This window comes from Heterocephalus glaber, unplaced genomic scaffold, assembly GCF_053883595.1.
Source record: "Heterocephalus glaber isolate CG9 unplaced genomic scaffold, H.glaber_assembly_v1.0 deba00001444, whole genome shotgun sequence".
NCBI lineage: Eukaryota > Metazoa > Chordata > Mammalia > Rodentia > Bathyergidae > Heterocephalus > Heterocephalus glaber.
Window position 1 is genome coordinate 24823254 of NW_028258297.1, and position 27831 is coordinate 24851084.

Consider the following 27831-nt stretch of genomic DNA (forward strand, 5'->3'; position numbering starts at 1 on the left):
GTGATGTACCCTTCTTTTCGTTTCCTAAAGAGTCATATTCAGAAAGCAAGCCAATTCCTAGTAAGATCTCAAACACGATTGCATACCTAGAATCAATACTTGGCAAAAGTCTGTTGCAGAGATTACGTCCTCACCAAGATGCCAGTTGGTCAATATCAAGAATCCATTGCCTGTGACTTTAATCCCAGTTGGTGGAAACACCCTAGCCAGTAGGTTAATTTCAGCACGATAGCATCTTGCACTTATTGTATCTGGGGAGAGTCTCGTCTGGGTACTGTCCCCCTTTTCAAAGTGAGCATTTGAGAGGACGTTTCACTTCTGCAAAGTTTGGAAATGTGAACGGACAGTCTCCTCAGTCAGCATTTTACTTGAGAAGCTGTTCTTTCTCACCCAGATATTCAAAACCTTTTTGTTGCCATGTCCCTGTTAAACTTCCGGTTCTACACAGCAGTAGATGAAAGTGCTGGGATGAAAGTGAACTCTGGCCGGTAGCAGAGCTCCCACAGTCCCCGGGGGATGTCTTCCGTGGACCCTTGTGGCTGGTCCGAAACCTCTGTCTATGGAATTCCTTAGGCCTCAGAAAACCATCACCTGGGGCGGTCTCTCCATCATATCCATCCAACCAGATTCTAGCAATCTAGAGATCAAGTAGAGGAAGTCACTCTTGACCCACCTGAATTCAAACTGAGGCCATCCAGCCCGCCCCTTTTTGCCCTTGAGGATAGCTCAAAACAACAGCCTAAAAGAGGAAATGAAATGAGGGCTGCTTGTTTACATTACCTTCCTAGACTTAGCACTAACACATTGAAAACAAATCTCTCATTAATGCTCTGTGGTCCACAGCGAACCCAGCTGTTCCACAGATTAAAAACACTAATATTTTTCCTCCCCTTAACATCTGAAAGAGTAGTATATGGAAAGACTGTTTTCCCTCTATAATTGAATACTTGCTTCGGCTGTGACTGCTTATTAAGTCCTCTTCTGCCTGCTGGCCCCTGCCAAAGGTCTCTCATAGCCCCTGTGCCCCTGCCAAGGCCCTCTTACACCTTCTGAGTGGCTTTTCACCAAGGTCTTTTCCCTAGGCCACAGCTGTTAAGAGCCTCGGACTGCACCATAAAAAACTACCTGGCCCCTAGATAAGCCTAGACAACTGCCAAGATCAAAATGTCCCCACATACATGAAAGAACAAGGCCCCAGGCCCCAAGGCCAATCCCTGGCCACTCCAGAAGTCTATCTCTCCTGTGTTATTCCCTTACCTTCCACTAATTACGTTCCTTTTTTTTACTTATCAATTTTCTAGCCAATGCACCAAATCCTGGAACATAAAAGGAGTGACCAATAAATAACAACCCCCCTCCTCCTCGCAGTTCAAAACAAATTAAAATAAGATAAAGAAATGGAAGGAGAAAGCCAAGTTGCTTTATTCTGGAGAGAGTTGGATTAAATTATTCACATAATTTAATATGTGAGTCAGAAGAGCTTCCCAACACCAAGCTGTAGACTAAGAGCCCGAAGTTCTGGCCCAAAGTAGACTCATCCACCTGGGCTGTCAATGAAATAAACAGCCCAGGGGCAGAGTCAGGGAAGATCAGAGAAAAACTGGGTTTATGCTAATGCAATTCCCTCCACCTGCAAGGATAAAACAGGGTTGGTTTTGTTTTTGTTCATGCTGGGTATCAAACTCAGGGCTTCACACATGCTAGGCTGTACGACGGAGCTATACCTCCAGCCCTGAAATTTTTTACTAGTAAAAGATATGTCTTTATTCCTTGGGTAATTAAATAACTTGATTATTTTTAAAGCCAAGATAGTGCCAACTACTGCTGTCTGGTGCCATGGTTATAATCTGAAAGTCTAAAGATAAGATTTCTCTGGTTTTATCAGTTAACATTCAAGAATGTTCTCACTTGTCCTCAAATTGTTTTTCCCATGTCATTGTGAAGACACCTATGTTCATATGCTAATTGGCCTTGCACATGATTCTCCATTTAGAACAAGATGTATGTAAATAAAACCTTTTTCTCAATTACAGAGACAAACATTTTAAGCTTTCTCAGATTCCCTCTGACAGCCCTTTGGTTCTTCCTTTTCCAGATGTGGATGAAATGGCCACCCTGCATCAATTTAGTTCATTTCCTGAGTGATCATGGAATGGCCAGCTGACCCCACAGGGGAAAACTGGGGATTTAGCTGCTGGGAGTATGCGCCTTGGCCAAGGCAAATGAAGATGGGAGGGAGCTGGCAGGCAGCTGCTCTCACCTTCCTCCCTCTCTTAGTCTACTCTGACTTGCACCTCCTTCTTGCAACCTTTCTGGAGAATTGCTGAGTGCTGAGCAAACGAGCCTGCTGAAAGATTTGCTGTTGGAAAGAAAGCTCTGCCTCTTGCTTGCTGGGCTTCTCCTCACCTGAAGCTGGTTTGGCTCATCCTACCCTTGTCTTACAGCAACCAGTCTCCCACAAATCCAACACCCAATTTTTTTTTTTTTTTTTTTTTGTGGTAGTTGGTATTGAACTCAGGGCCTCTGCACTGAGCTACATCCCCAACCCTATTGGTTGTTTTTTGGTTTGGGAGGGTTTTTTTGTTGTTTCTTTGAGGCAGGGTCTTACTGAGTTGCCCAGGTTGGTATCAAACTTTTGATCCTCTTGCCTTAGTCTCCCAGGGTGCTGGAATTACAGATGTGCACCCAGTTTACCTATCATTTCTTAGAGAGGCAAAGAGAATATGACGTTATGCAAAATATGGGAAAACTTCCTTTAAATTACTCTTTGGATTTCCTTCTCTTTCCTGAAAAATTGTACAGCTCATCCATCTCTGCTTCCTACTTTACATGTCCTTCTTCCCTTTCTCTTCAATCTTCTCTTGTAATTTTAAATATCTCCCTCATTTTGTGTTGGCACAGCCATTTGGTCTCCTCTCAGCATTTTAATTCCCTTCCCTGCAAATCATCCTGCTTAATTCAATAAAAGCCCTCTAGTGAGCTGAGTGTACAAAGCATTCATTCTTCCTTGGGCACAAGAAGGGAGATATTGGCAGTACATCATTTTAATACATGTTCCCTCTATCACACGAACATAATTCAAAATTCCAAGCAGACCAGAAATGGAAATAAGGAAAGGCTATGTCAGAGTGAATCAAGACTGGGGTCTAGGTGTACAAGTTTGTCATGAAATTCGCTGGAGGAAAAGCAGATAAGGGACACGGATCTGCTTGGAGTTGGGGATAGTCTGCATGAAGCCACATTCAGAACGTGGCCAAATCACCTATGCAGGAGGTGGTCAGGAGCTGGGGAAGGACTTCCAGGAACACTGGGCATGAGCAACAGAGTGAACGAGCAATAAAAGTTCTAATGCAGATCACCTCATGAGTTCACTGCAAGCATGAAAACTGACCCCATTGGCAATGATACTGATTCTGAAAAAGGATAGTCAACTGTAGAATCACCTACCTAGAGTTGAGGGGTGAAGAAAAAGGAAACCAAACAATTTCTTACCCTCAATATTTTCCATTCACACTGAAGAGTACAGCTGGCCCTCCATATATGCATATGTGCTCCTCATCTATGGATTCAACCAACCACAAATATTTTTTCAACTGCATCTATATTGAATATGTACATATTTGCCTACCATTTATATTGTAGTGGGTACTATAAGTACTCTAGAGATTATTTAAAGCATGGGAGAGGGGCCAGGGTGCAGCTCAGTGGTAAAGCATTTGCCTAGCATGCATGAGGCCCTGGGTTCAATCACCAGCACCACAATAAATAAATAAATAAATAAATAGCGTAGGGGAGAATATGAATAGGTTATATGCAAGTACTATGCATAATAAGGGATTTGAGCATCTGTGGAATTTGGTATCCAAAGGGGGTCCTGGAACCAATCTTCTTCAGATGTCAAGGGATGACTGATACAGTCTCCTTGTATATTAGTCTCCTATTGCTGCTGTAACTGATTACCACTAATTTAGTAGCTTGAAACAATACAAATTTTAAACTGTGTGGTACCATGGGCTGGAAGTCTCATGAGGGTCTCACCAGGATAAAATCAAGGTGTAGGGCCCCATACCTTTGTGGACACTGTAGGGCAGCAATCCCCAAACTTCTTGGCACCAGTCATGGGAGACACTTTTTCCATGAAGTGGAGTGTTTATCTTTTTATTGGTATATGTTTGCAATGTGTAGCAATTCCGTGCCCCAATGCGAGCATCATCATTTCGGCACCACTTTAGATCATCCATCAGGCAGTAGATTCTCACAAGAGAGGCAACCTAGATCCTGCGCATGCACAGTTCACAGTCAGGTTTGCGCTCCTATGAGAATTGAATGCAGCAGCAATTCTGACAGGAGGTGGAGCTCAGGCAGTGCTGTGAGAGACAGGGAGCCGCTGTAAATACAGATGAAGTTTCATTAGTTTGCCTGACACTGGCCTCCTGCTATGCAGCCCTGTTCCTAAAAGGCAAGGGACTGGTACTGGTCCATGGCCTGGAGATTTGGGACTCCTGTCGTAGGGAATAATCTGCTCCCTTGCCTTTGCATCCCATGGCTCATCGCTGCTTTCTTTCATCTTCAAAACCAGCAACAGCAGGTCCAGTCCTCACCTCACCTCACTCTCCACATTTCAGTACCTTGTGATTACTTTGGGCCCATTTAGAGAATCCAGGGTGATCTCCCCATCTTAAGGTCAGCAAATTAGCAGCCTTCATTCTGCTTTGCCATATTACATTTTCATAGATTCCAGATATTAGCACGTGTACCTCTTTGGAAAGGGGGTATTCTTCTGCCTGCCAGGTGGTCCTAGTGCTGTGAAGAAAAAGAAAAACAAAGTGGGGACAGGGGAGGGAGTGACCATTCTCCCTTAGACCTGGCTCCCTCTCACCACTGCTGGAGAGTTTCTCTGGGGTTTCCCTTTAAGGATTCATTTGACTACATTGTGCAGGCCCACCTGGATACCACCTCATCTCAAGGTCCTTAACCAAGGTCCCTACCACTGAAGGTAACATACTCACAGGTACTGAAGACTGGAGTGTGGCCAACTTGAGGCCATTATTCCCAGCCACATCTTAGGTGACAGGATGGTCTGAGCGGCTGATCTTGACAATGACTCTGAAATTTCCAACTGGTGCTTGGGCAGAAGCCCCTGCTGACAATTCAGTTGTTGCATCGGATTATTTCAATTTGATCAGAAAGCAGATTTCTCAGGATATCAAGCAGTCTGCAAGACACAGGAGAATTACACCAAATGCTTCCCTGGCAGTGCGAGTTTGTAAACAACATCTCTCCCAGTCCCTCCCCACTGGCAACTACTGATCTGGTTTCCATTCCTTTACTTTTGCTTTTCTAGGAAACATATGTAAATGAAGTTGTATGTTATATAGTCTTTTTAATCTGGATTTTTTTTTTTTTTTTTTGGTTTTTTGACAGGGTCTCGCTATGTAGTTCAGGCTAGCCTTGAACTCATTATGTAGCCCAGCCTGCCTCAGCCTCCTGAGTGCTGGGATTACAGGCGTGCAGCATCATGCCCAGCAGATCTAGTGTCTTTCAAGTAGAAAAATATATTTGAAATTCACCTTTGTTGTTACATGTATCAACAGTTCTTCCTTTTTTAGTGCCAAGTAGTATCCCATTGTATAAACACATCACAGTTTGTTTTCCATCTGGTTGGTGAAAGATATTTAGGTTTCCAGTTTTTGATGATAGAAATAAAGCTGCAGTGAACATTCATGTATTGGGTCAAGTGAATTTAAATTTTCATTTCTCCTGAGGCAGGAGGATCACCACGAGTTTGAGGCCAGTCTGGGTTACACAGTGAGTTCAAGACCAGCCTGAACTACATAGCGAGACTCTGTCTCAAAAAAAAAAAGTTTTCGGGGCTGGGGATTTAGCTCAGTGGTTCTGCTGCTTGCTCCCCAAGCACAAAGACCTGAGTTCGATCCCCAGTACCAAAAAAACAAACAAAGAAAGGGGCCGGGGATTTAGCTCAGTGGTTCTGGCGCTTGCCTCGCAAGTGCAAGGTCCCCAGTTTGATCCCTGGTACCAAAAAAAAAAAAGTTTTCATTTCTCCTGGATAAATACCTAGAATTATTGGGTAATATAGTAAGCATATAGTTATCTCTATAAGAAAATGCCAACAGGGCAGGGGATTTAGCTCAGTGGTTCCAGCACCTGCCTCGAAAGCAAAAGGACCTGAGTTCAATCCCTGGTACCAAAAAAAAAGAAAATGCCAACAAAGCAGCTTTACCATTTTGCATTTCAATCAGCAATGTGCGAGAGTTCCAGTTGCTCTATCTCCTTGCCAGCATTTCCTATCGTCATTTTTAAAAAATTTTTGTTTTGTTTTGATTTGGTTTCAGTTTTTAGCTATTTCAGTGGATTCATGGTATTATCTCACTTGGTTTTCATTTGCAATTCTTAGTTACTAATGACACTGAACATATTTTTGTGTGCTTATCTGCCATTCATATATCTTCTTTCATGGACTATCTGTTCAAAATCAGTTGCTTAATTGTTTAGTTATTTGCTTAATTATTTACTTAATTGTTGTTACCTTTTGAAAGTTCTTATATATTTCTCATATGAAGCCTTTGTTCCCATACTTTAAATTATCTCGAGATTACTTATAATACCTAATACAAGTTGAATGCTATGTGAACAGTTGTGGGTTTTGTTTTGTTTTTTCAATCCTGGAGATTGAACCTAGGGCCTTAGCCCTGAGCTACATCTCCAGCCTTTTAAATTTTTTTTTCTTTTGAGAAAGGGTCTTGCCAAGTCATTAAATTGCTTGGGTTAGGCTCAAGCTTGTAACCCCCCTGCCTCAGCATTCCAGATTGCAGGTATATGTCACCTGAGGTTACAGGTGTGTGTCACCACACCTCACATGATTAGTTCTTCTACTCTATTGTTTAGGGAATAATGACAAGAAAAGAAAGTCTCCACATGTTCAGTACAGACACAATTTCTTCCTCAAAATATTCTTGATGTGTGATTGGCTGAATCTATGGATTCAGAACCTGGGGATACAGATATACCATAAACTGGGTGGCTTATCAACAACAGAAATTTATTTCTCACAATTCCAGAGGTGGGGAATCCCAAGATTATGCTTCTATCAAATGCAGCATCTTGTGAAGTTCCGCTTTCTGGTTTGCACATGGCACCTTCTTCTGCATTCTGACATGATGGAAGGAACTAGCAAGCTCTCTTTTAATGGGCGCAAATCTTACTCATACACCCTGTGACCTCATGACCTCCCAGAGGCCCCAGTATATGCATCTTGGTGGACACAAGCATTCAGTATTAACAGTCCCATCCCTTTAGCAAAGACATCCCATAGTTGTCCTCCCTCTTATGTACTCTCATAAAAGGTTGTTCACATGTATTTATTTTACTGTGCAAAACTCACAGTACCATGTTTTCACACACACACAGACACACCTTTGAGCTCTTTGAGGCCTTGAGGGCAGGAATAATGCTTTACATACCTAGTCCACAAAGAACATTTTGGGGAAAGAAAGTGGGAAGAGTTGAGAGCTTGCCTAGCATGAACAAGCCCCTGAGTTTGATTCCTAGCAGAAAGGAAAGAAGGCAGGGAGGGAGAAAGAAAAGTGACTAACACAGAATTCCTTCCAAGATAGATGTTTGCCTAAATGTTGAACAAATGTGCGCCCTCAAACCTGTGTTAGATAATTCTGCCTCACACCTGTTATGTTAATTTTTTTCTTTTAAATAGTGTCTCACTATATTGCCCAGAGTGGCCTTGAACTCCTGGGCCCTAGCAATCCTCCTGCTCTATTTTCTCAAGTAGCTGGGACTACAGGTACACACCACTGTGCCCAGCTATTTCATTTATCTTAATGACCTGACCAGATGAATGCAAAACAACTCATTCCAAGCCCTGATGCAGTTATATCATACCAACACGGCCCAATTCTTACTGGATTAAGGTAAGTTTGTGCTTGGGAATGAGCCACAGGCCCCTAAAAAGCAGTTCTAACACATCATCCCTAAGGAAAACACACATGTTTTTCAAAGCACGAACTTGTTGCATCAGATTGTTAAGTAGTGTTACAACATTCCTTTGGCTTTGAATTGTTCTCAATGTTCCCCAAGTAAAGAATAATGTGTGGTCAACGTTCACTTCAGTGAGAACAAAACAACCAAGAAAAGCAAATACGATGTTCCACCTGCTAAGAGTGAACGGGAGAACGTGTTTTGCTGAATATACTACACAGACTGAGACAAAGGAAGAGATGGAATCGGATACTAAGGAAAGGGGTATATTTGAAAACTCACCACATGTGTTCAAAAACCAGCCTCCTCTGATTAGGCATGATTCTGAGGTCTGCTGCTCTCCACAACAGTTACATTCTTTAGCACTTCTGTGAGGCCCCGTTTTCACACAGTATAATGACAAATTATAAAGCTCTTCTAGATACATCATTTCAGGTGATCATGACCACAACATGGTGGGGAAGTATTAGCATCCCTCATAAATTTAAGAGAGATTAGGCACAAAAATGATGACCCAACCTACAAGTTTGTCCTGGCCTAGCAGATGGTGATGTCCCCTCGAGGAAAACTGCTTTAGATTTCAACTAATCAGATCCACCTTTTCCCCCATCTACTCCCATCAGAAAAGCAAATGGCTTTTCCAGACCCTAAACGCAGGGGCCTAAGTGACAGGCGGAAAAGGAGACCCAGCCCCCCTGGGAGTTCTTTTTAGCCACACCCCTCCTGACACCTGGGCTCAGGTGATCCTCCCACCTCAACATCCCCAGCAGCTGGGACAACAGGCTCCCTAGGAGATCTTTAATCACACAGAGGAAGTGGCCCTTTTCCTGAGATCCTCACTTAATTCACAAATTAGCAAACAACCCTTGGCTCTTTAACTACACTTACCCCAAAGTACACGAGGAGGTGGGAAACCAACACAGTCAAGGTTAGCAAATAGGAGGTGGTCTCCGAGAAGTGCCTCAGTCCACAGAGACTTAAGAAACAAAAGGAGATTCAGATTAAAACTTCCTTCCTCGTTGGGGGTACTGTGCTTCTCTTACCACAAAATGACCTTCGTCCTTTGAGAAGGGGTTTCCCAACTTTAAAAAGTCCTGTGGCAGTTGTGGTGGCATCCACCATTTCTCTCCACCCCACAGTAACCATAGAAAGTGATAGAGTGATAGTGTTCTTTCCATCTCTCCGCTGGAGAAACTGAGGCACACAGAGCTGGAGATGCTGTAGTAGTCATTCCAAACATAGCTGGTGGTCTGTTTTGTTTTGAGTGAAACAATTATTGAAGATATTGGGGTATCTTTTTTTTTTGGTACTGGAGGTCAGGACCTTGGGTATCATTTTTCAAAAAATGGCAAGGTATTGCTGGCCAGAAATATTTAATCACCATAAGGTATTTCAATCTGGCAGAGAGCGAAAGGATAAATGTGGGACTGAGTGTCGCACAGAGCCAGCTGGCCTTGCTATGCTGGAGATTATTTGTAATAATGACAGGACAGCCTCCAAACCCAGGCCGAGTCAGCGAGACCCAGAGCAAGACTCTTGCTCGGCCGCCTGGTGTGACCCTGAGCAACGGCTCCAAGACTGTCTCTTCATCAATACAGCTACTTCCCAGAGTTTTCAGCAGGATTAAAAGCATAGTGCAGTTAAACAGCTTAGCACACACTGAGTGCTCCATAAATGTTGGCTATTGTTATTATGTATTTAACTGGAGAGGGAGAGAGAACATCAGCTTACAATTTTGTATGCTTTGTTTTGTTTTTTCCTGTGTACAGACTACAGCAAAATGCAAACCAAGAACTTCAGGGGGATGTAACTCAAAATTGAATATTTGACATCATATAAACTAGAGATAATCCATATACTACTATTAAAATCAGGTTGGTAGAAAGAGGGTGGAAGTTTGCAACAGAGAGTCCAGGTTACAACCTAGTATTCAGTCTCTTACATTCTTGTGTATTTTTCCCAATTAGGGGAAAGGATAGGAGCACAAAATTAAGGAGTAAGATTTTTCAGGTAACCCTAGTCACATCTGCCCTTCCATGTATATGGGAGCAAGGCTAAAGGGACTGTGAAATTTTTGTTTGGATCAAGACTTCTAATTACCTATGCATGCTGGTTTGGAAGGGACTTTAGAATTCAGGCGTAGGATGTAGCTCAGTGGTAGATTCCATGCTTAGCATGTAAAAGGCCCTGGGTTCAATCCTCAGCATCAAAAACTAATTTTTTTTTCAGTACTAGAGACTGAATTCAGGGCATTGGCACTGAGCAACATACATCCCTAGATCCCCAGTCTTTTTTTTTTAGACAATGTCTTGTTAAGTCACAACATTGTCCGATCTGGGCTCAAACTTGTGATACTTCTCCCTCAACCTTCCAGAGTAGTAGGATAACAGGAATATCCCAATTCATTTTTAAGGAAACAGATAGGATATTAATTTAGCCATTAAGTGGAGAGCTATGCTGCAGAGCTAAGGTCTCCTGTTAGGTTAATGCAAAAAGGCAAGGTAAAAATATTGAATGGGGCAGCTAGGACCTCATGGATTAAGCATGGTAGAGCATCCATACATAACAGGATCTGAGAAATATGCTCCTAAATTAAAAATGAGAGTTAAAGTACTCAAGTTGGTAATATTTGATTATGTAAAAACTGTGTACTCATATTTTTATAACCCATGTAAACAATTATTAAATTTGTCCTAATGTAAAAGGTATGAAATTACCAACCTAACCTCAAAATGAAAAGTTCATTTTGTCAGACAGACACTGCTCAATGTGATTATATGAGCCATAGAATGAGTTAATAAAATAGATTTTCCCCCTTTTAGCACTTTGTAGCATATGAAATTACCTTTACTCTGCAAGTTACTCCAGGATATATTTTTAAATGTTATTTACAGTTGCCATCCAGGAAAGGATACATTTCAAATGTATCCTGAAATAATAGTGGCTTAAACAAGATAAACAATCCCATGTAACAAAAGTTCCTTCCCTTGAAAATGCCTAAGGGACTTCAAAAAGCGTAATCACTTCACTTCACTGTAACACTGATATGCTTTCCCACTCCAACTTTCCCCTGCTTCTTTTTAAAGTACAAAGAGCACCCATCATCTCAATCGCCCTAGCTTTCAGGCCAGTTGACAACAGCAGAATGCAAATTACTCAATCACTACAGATTTAAATAGCCACAGTATAACAGGAGTTTAGCAGAGGTGTCCTGGGAAAAAAATTTTAAAAACCAGTGACCCCGTGCAAGATGTACATTCTCACTCAGTCTGCCTCACGACCCGTCCCCACCTGCCCGCCAGCTTTATCTCCTGGTACTCCCCAGGACACTCCCCTCTCCAGTCTGTCCTTGCAGAGCCACCAATTGTACAGAATCAGTTCCTTGCTCCAAAATCCTCAAGGACTTCTATATCAGCAAAGATTTGCATTTGGCAGCCGGTAACAGAGCCCAGAAATAACAGTGGCCTAAACAAGATAAAAGTTTATTTTTCTTTTCCGTAAAGGAATTCTGGAGATAAGTGATGCCCAGCTGGTATGGCATTGCCTATGGTTCTTGTATCTCTTTACTCCACAATACGCCTTCTATCCCCAGGTACAAAGAATGCCTCCTCGGGTTGCATCTGTCCCATCCACCTCGTGGCAGCCTGGGGACAGACAGGTAGGTGTCAACCTTCTTTTCAAATGTCTTCAGGGCCTAACACAGTCCACTGGATTTTATGAACACTCCCTTCATAATCGCAGATACGAGGCTGTAACTCTGTGACAACACTGAAAGTTTTAGTAAATGCCAACAGTATTCTCCGAGGGTCATATTAGAAACTGCAGGATATAACTTGAAACTCTTAAAAGAGTCTGCCTTAAAAAAATCTACATATTTAGGAGCTAGATGTGCAGCTCAGAGATACAGCAATTGCTTAGCATGTGGAAGGCCATAGGTTTAATCCCTAACACAATCATCATCATCATCTACATGATTGGCTCACCATGGTGCTTGACATTTCCAGAGTTAGAGACTGGTATTTTTGCACTAACAGCTGCATCTCCAGTAAAAGCTACGCTATTATGCTGATGAAGCAGGAAGAGTTACAGTAAGTAGCAACTTTTGACACATGCAAACCTCAGGCATATGGAAAAAATATTCCATACTATCAAGTGGCACACAAATGCTGAGCACAATAAGCACATCAGAGGAGGCAGAAAGGTTTAAACACAGCTTCTGATAAAGCTGTGAAAGGTGTGGCTTGTTAACTCCTTAACAGGACTGAGTAAGTTTAGCGGAGGGAAGAGCCACTGCCCAAGGCCGGCTAAAGAAGCTGCCTGGCAGCTGCAGCAGTGACCCCGGGCTGCCCGTGTCAAGCATGAACATATGGAGGCCTTGGAGCAGGGGATGTCAGACAGCTGGTGGAGGGCAGCAGAAAGGACAAGTGGAAACTGTCTCCTGAAGGGCCCAGGGCAAAAGAGGTGCTCTTCCAGAATCCAGGTGCTTTGAGTTCCAGTCCTGCCTCAGCTGCTCCCTAGCTGGGTGATCCTGGACAGCGGCCAACCACTCCGGGCCTCATGTGTCACAGGAGCAGTCTGGACTAAATGCTCAGAAATGGTCATTCCTTGATGCTAATAGTTCCCGGCTCCCTAAACAGGCTGCTGAAGCATACAAAGGAATACGGAAGGAGTCAAAGGGAGTTCCAACATGGGAGGACTTGAGAAGTGGGTGCCACTCTGAAGGAACAATGTACCAAATCAGAGAGGCCTCTCCCTGCTCTGCTCCCTACAGCAGGCCAAAGACTTACCTTGGCGACTTCAAGAAGCTCCTATGCTCATGCTGTGGCATGTCCCAAAATAAAAAATATGATGAAATAGGAAACATACATGGAGCTGTCTTTTATGCAGCCCTTGTTCTAACTTCTTCACTTACGTTAGATTTTTTTTTTCTAGAAAAAAATGATTTTAAGATTGTAAGCTGGGGGGCCAGGGATTTAGCCCAGTGGTTTCACCACCTGCTGCTCAATCACAAGGACCTGAGTTCGATCCCCAGTACCAAAAAAAAAAGATTGTGAGCTGGACACGGTGCCATATGCCTGTTATCCCAGCATGGGGACATGGGGAAGGCTGAGGCAGGAGGACTGCAAGTTCAAGCTCAGCCTGGGCAACTTAGAGACTTAATGAAACCATATTTCAAAATTTTAGAAGACAGTGAGGGTAGGGCTATGGTTATAGCTCGCAAAGGCCTAAGGTTCAATCTCCAGTGTCACCAAGAAAAAAAAAAGAATTGGGATGAGAGCTGGAAATTTAGCTCAGTAGTTCCACCACCTGCCTCGAAAGCACAAGGTCCCAAGTTCGATCCCCGGTACCACAAAAAAAAAAAAAAAAAAAAAAAAATTGGGATGAGAGAGAGTCCAAGCAAGAAACAGAATTTAAGGTACATGAGGTACTGAGGGCAGAGCCTGATACACATTAGGAGCTCGTTTTGCTCCCCCTGGGCAATGACCCTTTTACATTCTTGAGCACTCACCAAACCCCACCCCACCACTGGGCACCCACTTTCCCACGTTAGACCCACGGGTCAGAGACACCGACAGGAACCATGGTGTCCTCAGACACATAACACCAGCCGGGCCCCAGGCCCTGACATTCAGGGGAGGATCTGCCTGAGATAAGCGGGGAGTTCCCTACTTCTCACGTTCCATCAGCGCTACCCTCTTCTGAGTGAAGATTTGTTCTTTCCCTCTTACTGGATGAGGGAGGGGGAGAGGTGGAGGGCAGGAAAGGAAAAGGAAACAAAGACGATAAAATGCAGGAGCCGGTTCAGGTCTGGGCTTGGGCTGGGGCTCACATTCAGAGCTATTGTTTTCAAGAAACATGAAAGACGACCCTTTTTCCTAGAGATTGAAAGAGGGGCTGGGAATCATAGGTCACTCAGACGAGCTCCACGTGAACCTGTGAAAACTTTAGGCTGGCAGCTGAAGAGAAGAGCAATGTAGATTTGCTAACAACTATAAACGCTCCAGGGACAGATTACACCCCTTGTGGCTTCTGCCGGTCACTGACCAACTCCGGGGCATTATACCGCTTTAGCCAGCAGAGGGCTCTCTTTTACTAATCTTCAATTTTCCAAACAACAACAAAACAACTTCCCTCGCTCCTTCTTACTATACCCCTTTTGAAGTCTCTTTGCGCAGCTAAAGAAATAATGAATTATTTGGTCAAAGTATCTGTGAATATGGAGTCCACTCACTCAGTAAAACTGAAAGACAAAAATGCTGAGCTATTTGAAGAAAAGGACTCAATATTCACCCCTAAGTTGTTCGCTTGCTTAGAAGACTCACACCAATTATAAAGGAACAGAACAAAACATTGGTCGGACCCTAAAATAGCATGAGCAACTGGCTCATTACAACCACGGAAAGGGAACTCCAGCTCAAACCAGTAGCTGGGTGGAGCAGCTCCTCCGCAAACCTGTTTCAGTCCCCAACACTAGGCATGGCTCTTGCTCCCATGTCCTCCTTCCGAAAGCTGAAATGTGTCGCTTATGACCAGTATCCACCCTGATGACGCACTGCACATTACATCCTAGTGAAGCCAGATCTTTAAGGTAATTTTGTGTCCTTTAAAGAAGCGTCGTGGGGAAATACAGAGGTATGCGCTTAAATTTGCCTCCCCACATTCTAACAGAATACAAAACTCAGGTTTTAACTGGAATTAGACAAAATGAGAAAATAACTGAACTTAATTGAAGCTGCTCAAGCTGCTGGTTGTTGTTTTGTTTGCTTTGAGGCAAGTCTCAATACGTAGTTCAGGCTGGCCTTGGACTCAATATGCCCCCCAGGGTGGCTTCGAACTCTCGAAGGTTCTCCCACCTCAGCCCCCCTGAGTGCTGGGATTACTGGCGTGCACTACCACTCCTGGCTTCAAATTACTTTCTTAAAAAAGCTAATGGCTTATTTAAGTGTTCTTGGAGTTGAGAACTGCTAATGTGGCTTAAAAAGCCCAGCAACACTCTGGCCATAGTGTTCATTTCTTCTGTGCTTAGCTCACTATGTCCTAGCCACAAGCACCTTCAAAGTCCTTCCACGACTTCATGCTCTGCCTAAATCACTCTCCTCCTCCTTTGGTTAATCACTACTCAGCCTCCAGGTCTCAGTTTGAAGGTCATTTCCTTAGAAGGGATTTCCTTGCCCCTACTACTAGGTTTAGCTCCTGTTTCAAATTTGAGGAATCCTACAGAGAAGCCCTGGGACACAGAGGAAGGGACCACGTACAGGGGATGGATCCCTTCCCCATTCCTAATGAACACAGGCTGGCCTGGAGAAAGTTCCGATTTTAGCTTCTTGCACCCTTGCCTGGACAACTTCATATGAGGCTCAAAGTGCTGGAGCATAAGAAAGCAGCTGTGTTGTCCCTGCAGAACTCCCAGCTAATTCCATTTCAGTCAGAGCTGGGATTCCTTGTACATCTCCACCAGCAGACTGCAGCTCCAGGAGGACATCCTCTTCGCAAAGACAACTGAGCCTGGTCCTCAGGGCTGAGCATGCAGGCAACAGTGAAGATATATTCAGCAGCTCTAAGCAATCATTAAGTGATATAGTCACATGCTTTTTAAAAATTAAGATCATGAATGTCCACCGTGCAGCCCACACTATTATATTATTATCTTTCCTTGACTCCTGTGAATCTGTGGTTTGTGACCAAAAATTAGGAACCTAACTTCCTTGGAAAATAACCTGATCCACAGCAATGGAATACTTGCTGTTGAAGAGGAAGCAGGGATCATAAGGCTGCAAGCCAGAAGGAACCTATAAGTCATCTTGTCTACCTCCCCACTTCACAGGAAATCAAGAATTAGAATTTTCTCATCTATGTATGTTCGGATTGGATGATGTGACCTTCCAGACCCAATATGATGAGCTTCTGAGATTTGCTCTGGATGGGTCACATGCAGAGTGACAGCTAAAGATCAGGCTGCTAATGAAATATAAAACGATTTTCCCAGCACTTCATCCTCAATAACTAATCCCAGGGGGGGGGGGCTGATATTCTGGGCAGATTCCCCAAGTGTGCCAACTGCCAAAGATCAAGAAATGTGAGTGTAGGGATAATGTTACCAGTGAGAGGCCATGTGGCAAAAACACGGAATAGGCTGTTTTTCATGGTTTGTTAAGATGTCCCTGAGTTAATGGGAATGATATTTATACCTCTCTTATGTGCCCTAGAAGCCAAACCATATACACAAACGTATATGCGCACTCTCTCATAACTCATATATGGATTTAATGATGTGTAAAGTTAAACAGAAAAATGGCAGGAAAACACAAACACATTATAGAAATGCTTTGTACTCTGCTAATATCTGAGGCTTGTGACACTTGAAGAAAAACTCTGACTCCATGTTCATGAAATTATAATTCTTTTTCAAATTTGAAATATATGTGTGTGTGTATATATATTTTGGTACCAGGGATCGAACTCAGGTCCTTGTGCTTGCGCAGCAGGTGGGGAAACCACTGAGCTAAATCCCCAGCCCCTCAAATTCGAAATATCTTAATGATTTTTTTTTTCCTTTGTTAAAATCCATTGTAAAAAAAATCCAGCACAACACAAATATTTAAGGGAAACTCTCTTCGTAATCCCACGCTCAGAAATAGAAATAGGAGCTATCAATGTAAATAATGTAAAGGGTAACCTTCTAGGCCAATTGTGTGTATAATGGGATTTTAATTTTTCACAAAAATGTGTTCATACCATAAATATTACTCTGGATCTGCTTCTGCCTTAATGTATAATTGACAACTTTTCCTACTCAAACATACAGTAGTTTTGGGGTTGTTTTGTTTTTAAAATGCTGAGGATTGAACTCAGGGCCTTTTGCATGCTAAGGAAGCATCTACCACTATGCTATACTCCCAGCCACACCTGGGATGTTTCAACAGCTGTATTCTGTGTCATTCCTGGATATACCATAGTTGGTTCAATCAAATAACCAAGGCAATAAATCTATGTGAAAGAGGATTTTGTTAGATTGCTTAGTTTTGTGTTTTTGTTTTGTTTTTTCAGTACCGGGGATAGAACTCAGGACCTTGCCAGGCAGGTGTGGTGCCACTGAGCTACATCGCTGGCCCTCAATTGCTTAGTTTTTTGTTTCTTTTAAAAATCTAATATATAACCTTACAATAATCATTCTGGTAAATGTCTCTTTAGTCATATATCTGATTACTTCCCAAAAGTAAATTCATATAAGAGGAATTGTGAATTCAAAGAGTAAACAGTTTAAACCCACAGTACATGAAATTCAAATGTAGGTGTTAGGGGCCAGGAATTTAGCTCAGTGGCACCTCGTCTGCTTCGCAAGCTCGAGGTTCTAAGTTCGATACCCAGTACTGGAAAAAAGAACAACAACAAATGTAGGTGTAGAAGAGATTTAACCAACACCACTTACTGCATAATATAGTCTCTCTCCACTTATTAGACATTTCATGTTTGTTATGTGATAGATGCTGCTTGAAACCTTTAAAAGAGAATAGAGTTTGAAGGAAAAACAAGACAAAGAATGATTTTGGAGCAAGTCATATGATTAGCAATATACGAGCATTAAAAGCAAGAATGGATGAAGATGTGTTGAAGTTGTACCATCTGAGAGAGGCCAATTTGGGGGATTTCTATGAGCAAAGTAAAGCGATGTCACTGAACTTTAAGGTTAGAAGGTTTGGATGACAGGGATTTTATACTGAACCTGAGATGGCCACAGATACCACAGCGTAAATGCCTTGCTTCTCTGGTAGCCTGTGAAGCTGGAGAAAAAAATCATTCAGCCTTAGCTAGGAAGGGAACCAAAGGGGGAAACCATCAAGAAAGAATAATGGCTACCTACGTTTATGTATTCTGTATATATTCTAATCATCTGAACTACCAGTGAGCATGTTTTCATATTTTAAGAGCCTTTTATGCTTCTTCTCAAAACTGTGTTCATACCCTTTTGCTTATTTTCCTATTGGTATGTTTACTTTTTAAAATTGATTTGTAGGAGGGCCGGAGATTTAGCTCAGTGGTTCTGCTGCCTGCCTCACAAGCACAAGGACCTGAGTTCAATCCCTGGTACTACAAACAAACAAAAAAAAATTGATTTGCAGACTCTTCATTTATTGGGAAAATTTACACTTTGATATATTGATTACAAATATTTTTTCCAGTCTGCCATTGTCTTTTTATGTGGGTGTGTGTGGTATGGATTTATTACCTCAAATAAACCTAAATCCAGGTTCATTTAGAAATCATCAGAAATGACACCAAATTCAACAGATACCTCATTTTTAAAAACTTTTCTTACTTTGGTAAAGTACACATAACATAATTTACCATTTTTAATTGTCTGTTATAAAATTAATTCTATTTATTAAATGACAATTAAAACCACTTGTTTTTCTTAGCTGGGTGTGGTGGTACACACCTATAATTCTAGCACTCAGGAGGCTGAGGCAGGAAGATTGCCATGAGTTTGAGGACAGCCTAGCCACTTAGGCAGTTCAAGGGTAACTTGAATTACAAAGGAAGTAGCTGGATAACAAAACACAAAAACATAAAAACACAAAAAATATTTTTAATTAAAAATAAAAACATTTATTTTTTAAAAGGTAATAATAGCAGTAATTAAAGTGTGAAAATATATTTATAAGATTAACATAACACTGGCTATGGTTACTGTGAGAAGACAAAAATAAGAACTGGATAGTTATAGTAATTTTATTGTTTACAAATATATCATGGCTGTTATTTACTATACACCAGGCAGTAAGCAAAATACTGCACATACATCATTCCACTGGGTATTTTTAGCAGCCCTATATAAGTACTATTAGCATCCTCATCATATGAACAAAAAATAGAAACCTAAAAAGACAAAGCAGTTTGTGAAAGGCAGCAAGTTAAGTAAATGAGTCTCAAATGCAAACAACCTGATTTCCAAAACTTGTAATCAAATCACTACATCAGTCTCAAAAACAATGGAACCCAAGACATTGTGAGTTTTTTTTTTTTTTTAGACAGAACATGGATGAACTTTAAATTTTTTCCAGTAGTTTTTGTGCGCTTTTTTTTATTGTAGCTAAGATGCATAACATAAATTTTACCATTTTGGCCTTTTTTTTTTTTTGGACTGCGGATTGAACCACAGACCTTCATACTGAGCTACATCCCAAGCCCCTTTTTTATTTTTTACTTGTAAATTTTTTATTTTGAGACAGGGTCTCACTAAGTTGCCCAGGCTGAACTCAAACTTGAAATCCACCTACCTCAGCCTCCCAGAGTGCTGGAATTACAGGTGTGCACCACCTACCTGACTCATTTTAACCAATTTTACATATACAGGTCAGTAGCATTAAGTACGTTCACATTATTGTGCAACTTGTCAATGTGTAATTTTCGTTTGACTTTGTGGTAGATCTTTGCAGTGCATAACATTTGTATTTTAACGTCATCAAATTTATCAAGATCTCATCTTAAGAATTTTATGTTTTGTGTCATACCTAGAAAAGACCTTCCCCACACTGTGTTTTTATTTTTGGTGATACAGCTTGGTGATACAGCACTCTGGGAGACTGATGCAGAAGGATCACAAGTTGGAACACAGCTTGAGCAATTTAGCAACTTAACAAGACCTTATCTCAAAATAAAAGTTTTTTTAAAAATTAAAAATTTTTTTAAATTAAAAAAAATAAACAAGGTTGGGGATGTAACTCAGTGTGAAGGATCAATTGTCCAGTACTGAAGAGGAAAAAAAGAAAATCCTGAGGTTTCTTCTGGTATGTTTATAGTTTCATTTTCTCTACCTTGTCCTTTTTAAAAAAATTATTTAGGAATTTATCCTGGTGAAATGTATTAGGGATCCCACTTTATTATTTCCTTAATGCTAACTGGAATTAAAAATCAGACAAATGTATATTAAGTCCATATGGGAAAAAACAACAAGCAAAGGAAGCCAAGAATATTTCAGAGGTGGGGGAAGACAAAAGGACTTGTTGGAGCATGAAGAACTAGTCCCACCACCAATTATAACATATTCCAAATTACAGTAATTAAAATAATCTGGTCCTCAGTACACAGACTGACTAATAGAACAATGAAACAGAACAAGATGACCAGAATTTATTATCAAAATTGAGAGCAAAGGCATCAATTAGAGGACTGCCATCTTTCTCATCTTGAGTATAAAGGAATGTGTCACCCTTTTCAGTTTGTTTGGGTATGTGTTACAGACCACTAGAACACTACTGCACCTTCTCACCATATTCCTGTCCCCTGAAAGCCGGAGTGAAAAGTTACCTGTTGAGGCTTCATTTGGGGTTGAAATCCTTTCCCCAGAGTTATTCCTAATGGACTGCACTTCCCAGTCTGTCTAGTTACACAATGTGGAAAGTTTAATTTCCACAAGTTTAATTTCATTGGCTACACAGTTATGCACTGTTTAATGTGTTAAGTGGTTTTGTCGTGCAAGAGTCAGTGTGCTTACTCATACCTATTACATGGTAGAGCCCGCTACACACCTCGGCTGTACGACATAGCTTATTGCTCCCAGGCTACAAACCTGCACTGCCTGGCTCTCTACTGGAGACTGTGGGCAACTGTAACACAATGGGATCTGTGTATCTGAACACAGAAAAGCGGCAGTACTGTACACAATGCTTGTTACAGTGTAAAAGAGGAAAGAGGCCACACCTGGATGGAGCACTTACCCGAACCGGAACTTGGGAGTTGCTGTCTGTCAGGGAGCCAGGGGGAGCCTGGGACATTACTCCCCAGGACCCCACAGTTGATAAACACTGCACACTTAGGCTGCACTGCATTTACTTATTTTTAAATTTTCTTTCTTCAAGAATAAATTAACTTTAGCTTCTTACTATGTTTTACTTGATAATAAACTTTTATTTTTTAATTCTTTTGTAATAACATTTAACTTAAAACACATTGTACAAGTATATAAAATTTCTTTTCTTTCCCCAGTACTGGGGATTGAACCCTGGGCCTTCTTACTGAGCTACATCCCAGCCCTTTTTTATTTTTTATTGTTTTATTTTGAGACAAGAGTCTCAAGTTTCCCAGGCTAGGCTCGAACTTGTGATCCTCCTGCGTCAACCTCCCAGATTGCTGAGATTACAAGCATGTACCAGCCTGCCTGGCTTTTTAATATTTTTCTTCCTTTTTAAGCTTTTTTGGTTGCTGTTAAAAGCTAAGCCACAAACACACACATTATCCTAGGCCTGCACAGGGTGAAGATCGTCACTATCACTGTCTTTCACTTCCACATATCGTCCCAGTGGAAGATTTTCAGGGGCAATGACATGCATGGAGCTGCCACCTCCTCTAACACAATTCCTCTTTCTGGACACCTCCTGAGGCTATTTTACAGTTAACTTTATTTTGTTTGGTTTGGTTTGGTACCGGGGATAGAACTCAGGGCCTTGAGCTTAAGAGGCAGGCTCGGTGCCACTGAGCTAAATCCCTGGCCCGACAGTTAACTTTAGATAGATAAATGACAATAAATAATACAGTAAATACAAACCAGTAACAGTCATTTCATCATCAAGTACAGCATTATGTACTGTACATAATTACATGTATTGTACTTTTTGGGGGAGTGGTACTGAGCTACATTAGTAGCCCTTTTATTTTTTTTTAATCTTGATTATTTTTTTCCCCTAACTTAGTCAACTCAGGGCTTTGCGTATGCTAGGCAAACACTCAACCACTGAGCTACATACCAGAATATTTTTGTTGTTTAAAACAGGGTCTCACTAGGTTGCCCAGCCTAGTCTCAGCCTGCAACCCTCCTGCCTCAGGCTCCTGAGTAGCTGGGATTACAGGGTGGTGCCACAGGGCGAGTCTGTGATGTAGTTTTATACAACCGGCAGTGCAGTAGGTTTGTTCACACCAGCATCACAACAAACATGAATAATGCACTGAGCTTTGATACTGGGATGGCTATGACAACAGTCGGCAGTAAGAATCTTCTAGCTCTGTCCTAATCTTATGGGACCACTGTCATGCATGCAGTGTCTGACTCTATCTGTATGATACTCCTATAATTTGGGCTCAAACTTAATATTGTCAAAGACAAAACAGTAGATGGTAGATATTGGTAGAAGTCTACTTCTACTGAATGGTTCCAGAGGCCAAGTTTGGGCCTCACTTGAGCTTGGAAAGTTAGCCTGAGAGGGTAGCACATGCCCATAGTCTCAGTTACTCTGGAGGATGAGCCAGGAGGAACTCCTGAGCTCAGGAGTTCTGGGTCAGCCTGAAACATGGCAAGACCTCATCTCTAAAATAAATAACCAAATTTTTAAATAAAATAGGGATACCTATTTTTTAAAAGTTAGGATGATAGCTGGAAGTTACAGTACTACTCAGTATTACTAGCGATCATTTTTAAAGACAAACTTATAGGTGTTGGTTTAGAATGTCCAATAGAAAATGTAATTTGAGCCAATTTGTAAATTGAAATTCTGTTAAACACACTAATAAAAGTGAAAAAGGAGGGCCAGTCTGATCCTCTTCAGCAGAGCTATGCTTTCTTCAGTCCCTCAAGCTGAAGTCCCTTCTCTATTTTCTCTTACTTTCTAACTCTAATAAACCTGCCTATTCCCCACAAAAAAGTAAAAAGGAATAGATCAAATTTATTTCAATAAGATTTATTTTTCTGTACTGGGTATTGAACTCAGGACCTCAAGCTTGCCAGGCAGGTGCTGTGCCCCTGAGCTGAATCCCCCAGCCTTAGTAAGATAGTTAACCCAAAGCTGGGTGTGGTGGAGCATGCCTGTAATCTCAGCACTCAGGAGGCTGAGGCAGGAGGATCGTTGTGAGTTCGGGGCCAGTCTGGGCTACATAGTGAGTTCAAGGCCAGCCTGAACTACACAGGGAGACCCTGTCTCAAAAAAAAAAAAAAAAGATATTTAACCCAATATACCAAAAGTATTACCTTTTTAATGTAATTAATCTAAAAATGCAACATTTAACATTCTTTTTTTCATACTAATTCTCGGCAGCCTGTCATCTTTGTCACACAGCACACCTCCGTCTGGCCTGTTCACCATCTGTGGCTAGTGGCCATCTAGACAGTACCTCTACAAGATGGTTGTGAGCAAGAAAAAAGGCCTAATTTAGTAGAAATCCAGAAATTCCAAGGTTGGAAATGTAGTTTATCAAGGGTCTGGAACAAACTAGGTGATAATCTGAATCTCCTCTCCAATGTTCCCATGAGGTCCAGAGAGGGACTCGCACTGCGGGCACGGTGAGCTCCCTTCTCCTGTCCTTAAGTCCTCCTTATGCCAAGGCACTTGGGATTCCTTCCAGTGCCTAGGCCGGCGAGTGGGTCCCTGCAGGTCCGGGTGGCTAGTGGACTTCTAAGGGTGGGATCAGAGAGGTGAAATGAGACAGCCTTGCTGAAGGAACAGCAGGTTGCTTTATGATGCTTTTGGCAGCTTAGCGGCACGGGACAGTTAAGGGGTTTGCTGACTAAGAAGGCTGCGGCAGTTAAGGACTAAAATATGTCACCAGCGGGTCAGGAACTGTTGGCAGGTTAGGGCTGGACTTCCGGTTGAAATCGCCTGCTACACTGTAACAAGACTAGAGAAACAAAAAAGAGCAGAGAAAGAGAAAGAAATGAAAAGAAGAAAGGAAGGAAGATGGGAGAAAGGGAAGGTGGGGAAGGAGGAAAGGTACATATATTCAGGGCCCGAGATTTAGCTCAGTGGTTCCGACGCCTGCCTCGAAAGCGCAAGGTCCTGAGTTCGATCCCCCGTACCAAAAAAAAAAAAACAAAAAAAACCCCACACACATATTCAATACTTTACTAATAATGTGGGAGTGCTTCGGAGGACAAATTTGAATTTTTATACAATTTTAAGGTTTTCGCATGGGTTCCAATTAATAAAGAATATCATTTCTACTAGACTTGTGTTACAAATAACCTAAAGTACTGTGAAAAGAGATAATTTCCAGACCCAGACATCCAATGCACTAACAGATTCCTCATTTAAAAAAAAAAAAAAAACCTCTAGAAAACAAAGATAAAAAATTATTTTTCCCTTTGATTCAGTTTAAAAAAAAATGACACCCACTGCCTGAATTTTGGCTGAGTGGCCCTTAAAATAATTCCCTTTTGCTCTATCTCCATGCCCTCTATTTTCCCCCTTGGCTGTAGGAAGGTGTTCTTTTCTGGCCTCCTGCACCCGCCCTGGCCCTCCCCAAATCTACCTTTCCAAGGCAGGGGAGAAGGTGCATCCTCGCCTTCCCGGGGCTCTGGCCAGCAGCCGGTGGGACGGCGCGCCCTGAACATCCACGAACGTTTCCACTATATCTCCGTCCCAGCGCGGCCTCTCCCGGCTGCACCCTGTCAACCGCGCTCTGGGGCAAATTTGGGAACCGAGGCCCCGCCCACCCTTCGCCCTCCCGCCGGCACGAAACCGACCAAGACCCCGCACCTCGGCCGCCGCTGTAGGTTACATCACGAGGTCTGGGCCGGGGTACTGTATTTTTTTTTTTTTTACAAGAAAACAAGCAGCGGGGGGAAAAAAATTCAAACTGCAAGCTCGGGCCAATGGGAAAGAGCAGGAGGTGGGCGGGCGGCGGGCGGGGCGCGGGGTGAGCGCCGGGGCCCGGGCCGCAGGGGATTCGTAAAAAAAAAAACGCGGCTGGCGCCCGCTTTGGGGCTTTTTTTCCTCCAAAAGCAGCTCAGGCTCGAGAGGCTCCGCAGTCTCCGATCCACCTTAAATCTTTAGTGGACTCGGCGCAGGGGTCAGTGGGCACAGCCAATGCCAATCAAGTTTACAACCACCGGCCCGGGGGGAGGCGGGGGGGAGAAATAATCTTCAATTCTCCCCTTCGCACTCGCGCACATACAAATACACGTCCACACGCGCACGGGCACACGCGCGCAAAAGGGAGGCGGGGCGGGGGCGCGCTCCAGGGAGGGGAGATGTTTGCAAACTGCGCGCTCGGGGCCCACGGGCCGCGCGCGGCCGCAGCGCCCGGGGACGGCGGTGACGCGGGCAGCGCCCGACCCGAGCGCCATGATGGTGGCCGCGGCTCGGGGCCCGCGTTCCGCAGGGGGCGCTGCACTGATGCAATCCCCGGCCCGCGCCCCGCCGCGCGCCTGCTCCCTGCCTTTTCTTAACGTTCTTTTGGAGGCGCGGCAGTTTCGCGCCCAAAGCCTCGGCTCCTTTTTTTAGTATCTCCCAACTTCCCGATGCCTGCCTATGTGAGCGACCCCACGCGTGACCAGTCGGGAGCGCGCGATGGCCGCGCGGAGACCTGGGTTGACGTGGAAAACACCGCACTTTCGGTTCCGCGGGGTCTGCTGGCGGCCGACCCCAACCGTCCCAGCCCCGCGCGCGCGCGAGCGAGCGAGCTCGGGGAGGCGCCCCCGAGGTTTCCCAGCGCGATCGTGGGTGCCTTCCCCTCCCTGCTTAGTTTAGCAGGATTTTTGCATTATTATTATTATTATTATTATTATTACTTTGGCCGGTGGTGGGGGCGAGGCGCAGGGTGTGGCTCAGGTGAAAAAGAGACGGCAAATTACAGAGAAATTAAGACTGAGAAGCAGACGGGTGATGCTAGGCGGGCTTTGGAAGCTCCGCTTTTCAATCCGAAGAGCGAGTGTGCGACGCCGACGAAGATGGAGATGTAATGGCGAAGGCAGGGTCCCCGGCGTCCGGGAAGGGCGGTCGGGGCCACCGGTGGGCACACGGGCCCGAAAGGCCGCCTGCCTAGTTCCCCTGCACCGGTTGAAGTCTACGCCCCTCCTGTCTCCGATCGCGCCCCCAAACCCACGTCTCCCCAGTTCTTGCTTCCTAGGTCCCCCGCGCTGAGCAGCAGGGAGGCGACAGGGGACACGGCGGAGCCAGGACGAGGGCAGGGCCGCCCCCCAAACGCGCCAGTGGCCCTCGGACCCTGCTGCGCGCGGCCGTGGCCGCCCCTGGCTGCTGGCGAGCCGGAAAGGCTTTCGAAATGCGCGGGGCTGCGGATCATTGGAGCCCGGGCCAGGGGTGGGAGCGGGCCGCTGCCTGGGGAGGGTCTGCGCCCCCCGGAGGGTCTTACTCGCTCAGACCCCGCCGCCCCTCGGGAGGCGGCGAGCTGCTGCTGAGGGCGGGAAGGAGGTTTTCTCCGCTCTCTCGTCCCGAGGAGCGCTGATAAATAAGGAAGGGAAGTTGCAGAGCAACCGTCCAGCCCCGTAGCGCGGGCAAAGGCGCGGCCGCTCTCCGCGGCCTGCGGGCGCTCCGAGCGCGGGAACTGCAGGCTGCGGGAGACGGCGACCCCCGATGGGCCTTTCGTCCCCGCGCGCCAGACAGTGCCACCCGCAACGGCCGCGGCGAACGCGCGGGCGCGGAGCTGCGAGGAAGCGAGGGGCGGGTGGCGGCGGTGGTGCGGTGGCCTGACTGCCGGGCGGCGGGTGGCTGGCGGCGAAGGCTGCATGCCCCCAGGAGAGATGCTAGCGCGGGCCCGCAGTCCGGGTCGGGGTGGGAACAGGACGGTCTGCACCGCAGGATGGTTTGGGGGGGTCTTGACACGGACGTGCACAGGGCGGAGGACGGGTGACTCGGGAGCGGCGTCCCTGTGAACGTGCCTGGCGCGGCGGGCACCCACTGCTTCCCGGCCCCCTTCCTAAAACGCAGTCTCAAAACACACCAGAGACCTCTTTAGGAAAGGAAAACGAGGAACACGTCTCAGTTAAAAGATGTTTTTTCCCCTCTGTTAAAAAAGCTTTCTGAAGTACCTTTTTTATTCAGAGGAACCTTAATTTTATTTCATGATTTCCTGACCTTCCACTCCTTTCTCCCCATTTTGATTTTTTTCTTCCTCTCTGTCTCTTCCTGAAAAACACCCTGTATGCGCGTTTCAAACAGAATCACAAAAACACCTTTGGTCTTTAATTAAAATAACTCCTACTTGAAGGAGGTGGCCCAGCCACCACCAAAGGATCTATTTTTTCCCTCTCTGGCAGCAAGAATCAATTCTGCTTTAAAAAAAAAAAAAAAGAAGAAGAAGAAGAAATACCTTCGGGTCAAAAAATCCTGAAACTTATTTAGGTCCCCTGTTGGGGAGCAATGATGTAAATAATGGTACTTGAATGAAACAATTTAACCTAAATTCAGATTTTTATAATTTGCCCATTTGCAAATTCCTATGGTAATTTACACTTTAACCACTTTTTTTTAAAAGAGAATGTGAAATAATTATTTTAGTAAATCTGACTTTCAATTGCCTTGTCTTAAAATTTTTTTAAGTAAAAAATCATCCATCTCTACTCTGTGGATCTAGGGAACCAAACAAACCCTCAGATTTGGTATTTTGATTAGCTAGTTTTGGTATGTGTAGATTATAGCCAGGATATTTAGAAGCTGAGGAAGTTGAGTATGAGGACCAGTGTCACTTGACAAATACTTAAATTCACATGGAATGCACACCTATTTCTTAGAGACCCCAACATGTGAATATTTTGGGCAATGTTGGTGGATTAGGTGGACTGAACAACTGCTTTTAATTCCTCACACTTGGTGTAAATACAGAATTTAGAGAAGTCATGATGTTACTTTCATTTTCAACCCTGCAAACGTGTAATCAGTCTACACTTATGTAAGGATTTTTGGTTCTGACACATCCCTGTCCTAGGAAACAAATATTGTAACTTACGGAGATTTGGACAGTATTTTTATATGAAAATGTGGCTTTTCCACTTCCCACTCCTAAAGCTTTGTCCACCTATGCAGAACTAAATGGAAAATAGTAACAAGTAACTACATTCAGACCCACACAAAGCATCATCTGAGTGGGCCTGAATTA

The 27831-nt window shown here is 43.7% G+C and overlaps 1 protein-coding gene across 8 annotated transcripts; it reads right to left on the reverse strand.

Annotated features, from left to right (window-relative positions):
* Nucleotides 1-4129: 4129 nt before the first annotated feature.
* On the reverse strand, nt 4130-27753 carry LOC101698457 (uncharacterized). Of its 8 annotated transcripts, none has more exons than XM_087214080.1 (6): nt 24247-27753; nt 23545-23616; nt 8899-23393; nt 5010-5215; nt 4758-4803; nt 4130-4387 (listed from the first exon to the last, which is right to left on the reverse strand). In XM_087214080.1, exon 1 carries the CDS (start codon nt 26461-26463, stop codon nt 25783-25785), a length of 681 nt encoding a protein of 226 aa, XP_087070206.1. In that variant the 5' UTR covers nt 26464-27753; the 3' UTR covers nt 4130-4387; nt 4758-4803; nt 5010-5215; nt 8899-23393; nt 23545-23616; nt 24247-25782. The 8 variants fall into 8 exon arrangements, with proteins under 8 accessions (XP_087070206.1, XP_087070204.1, XP_087070207.1 ...); XM_087214078.1 differs by having other exon boundaries at nt 8899-8986; nt 14464-23616; XM_087214081.1 differs by lacking the exon at nt 23545-23616.
* Between the last annotated feature and the right edge of the window lie 78 nt (nt 27754-27831).

What these genes read in the sequence shown, in the direction of transcription:
- LOC101698457 (XM_087214084.1), bottom strand. Translation starts at nt 26,463, where the DNA reads ATGCAGCCTTCGCCGCCAGCCACCCGCCGCCCGGCAGTCAGGCCACCG.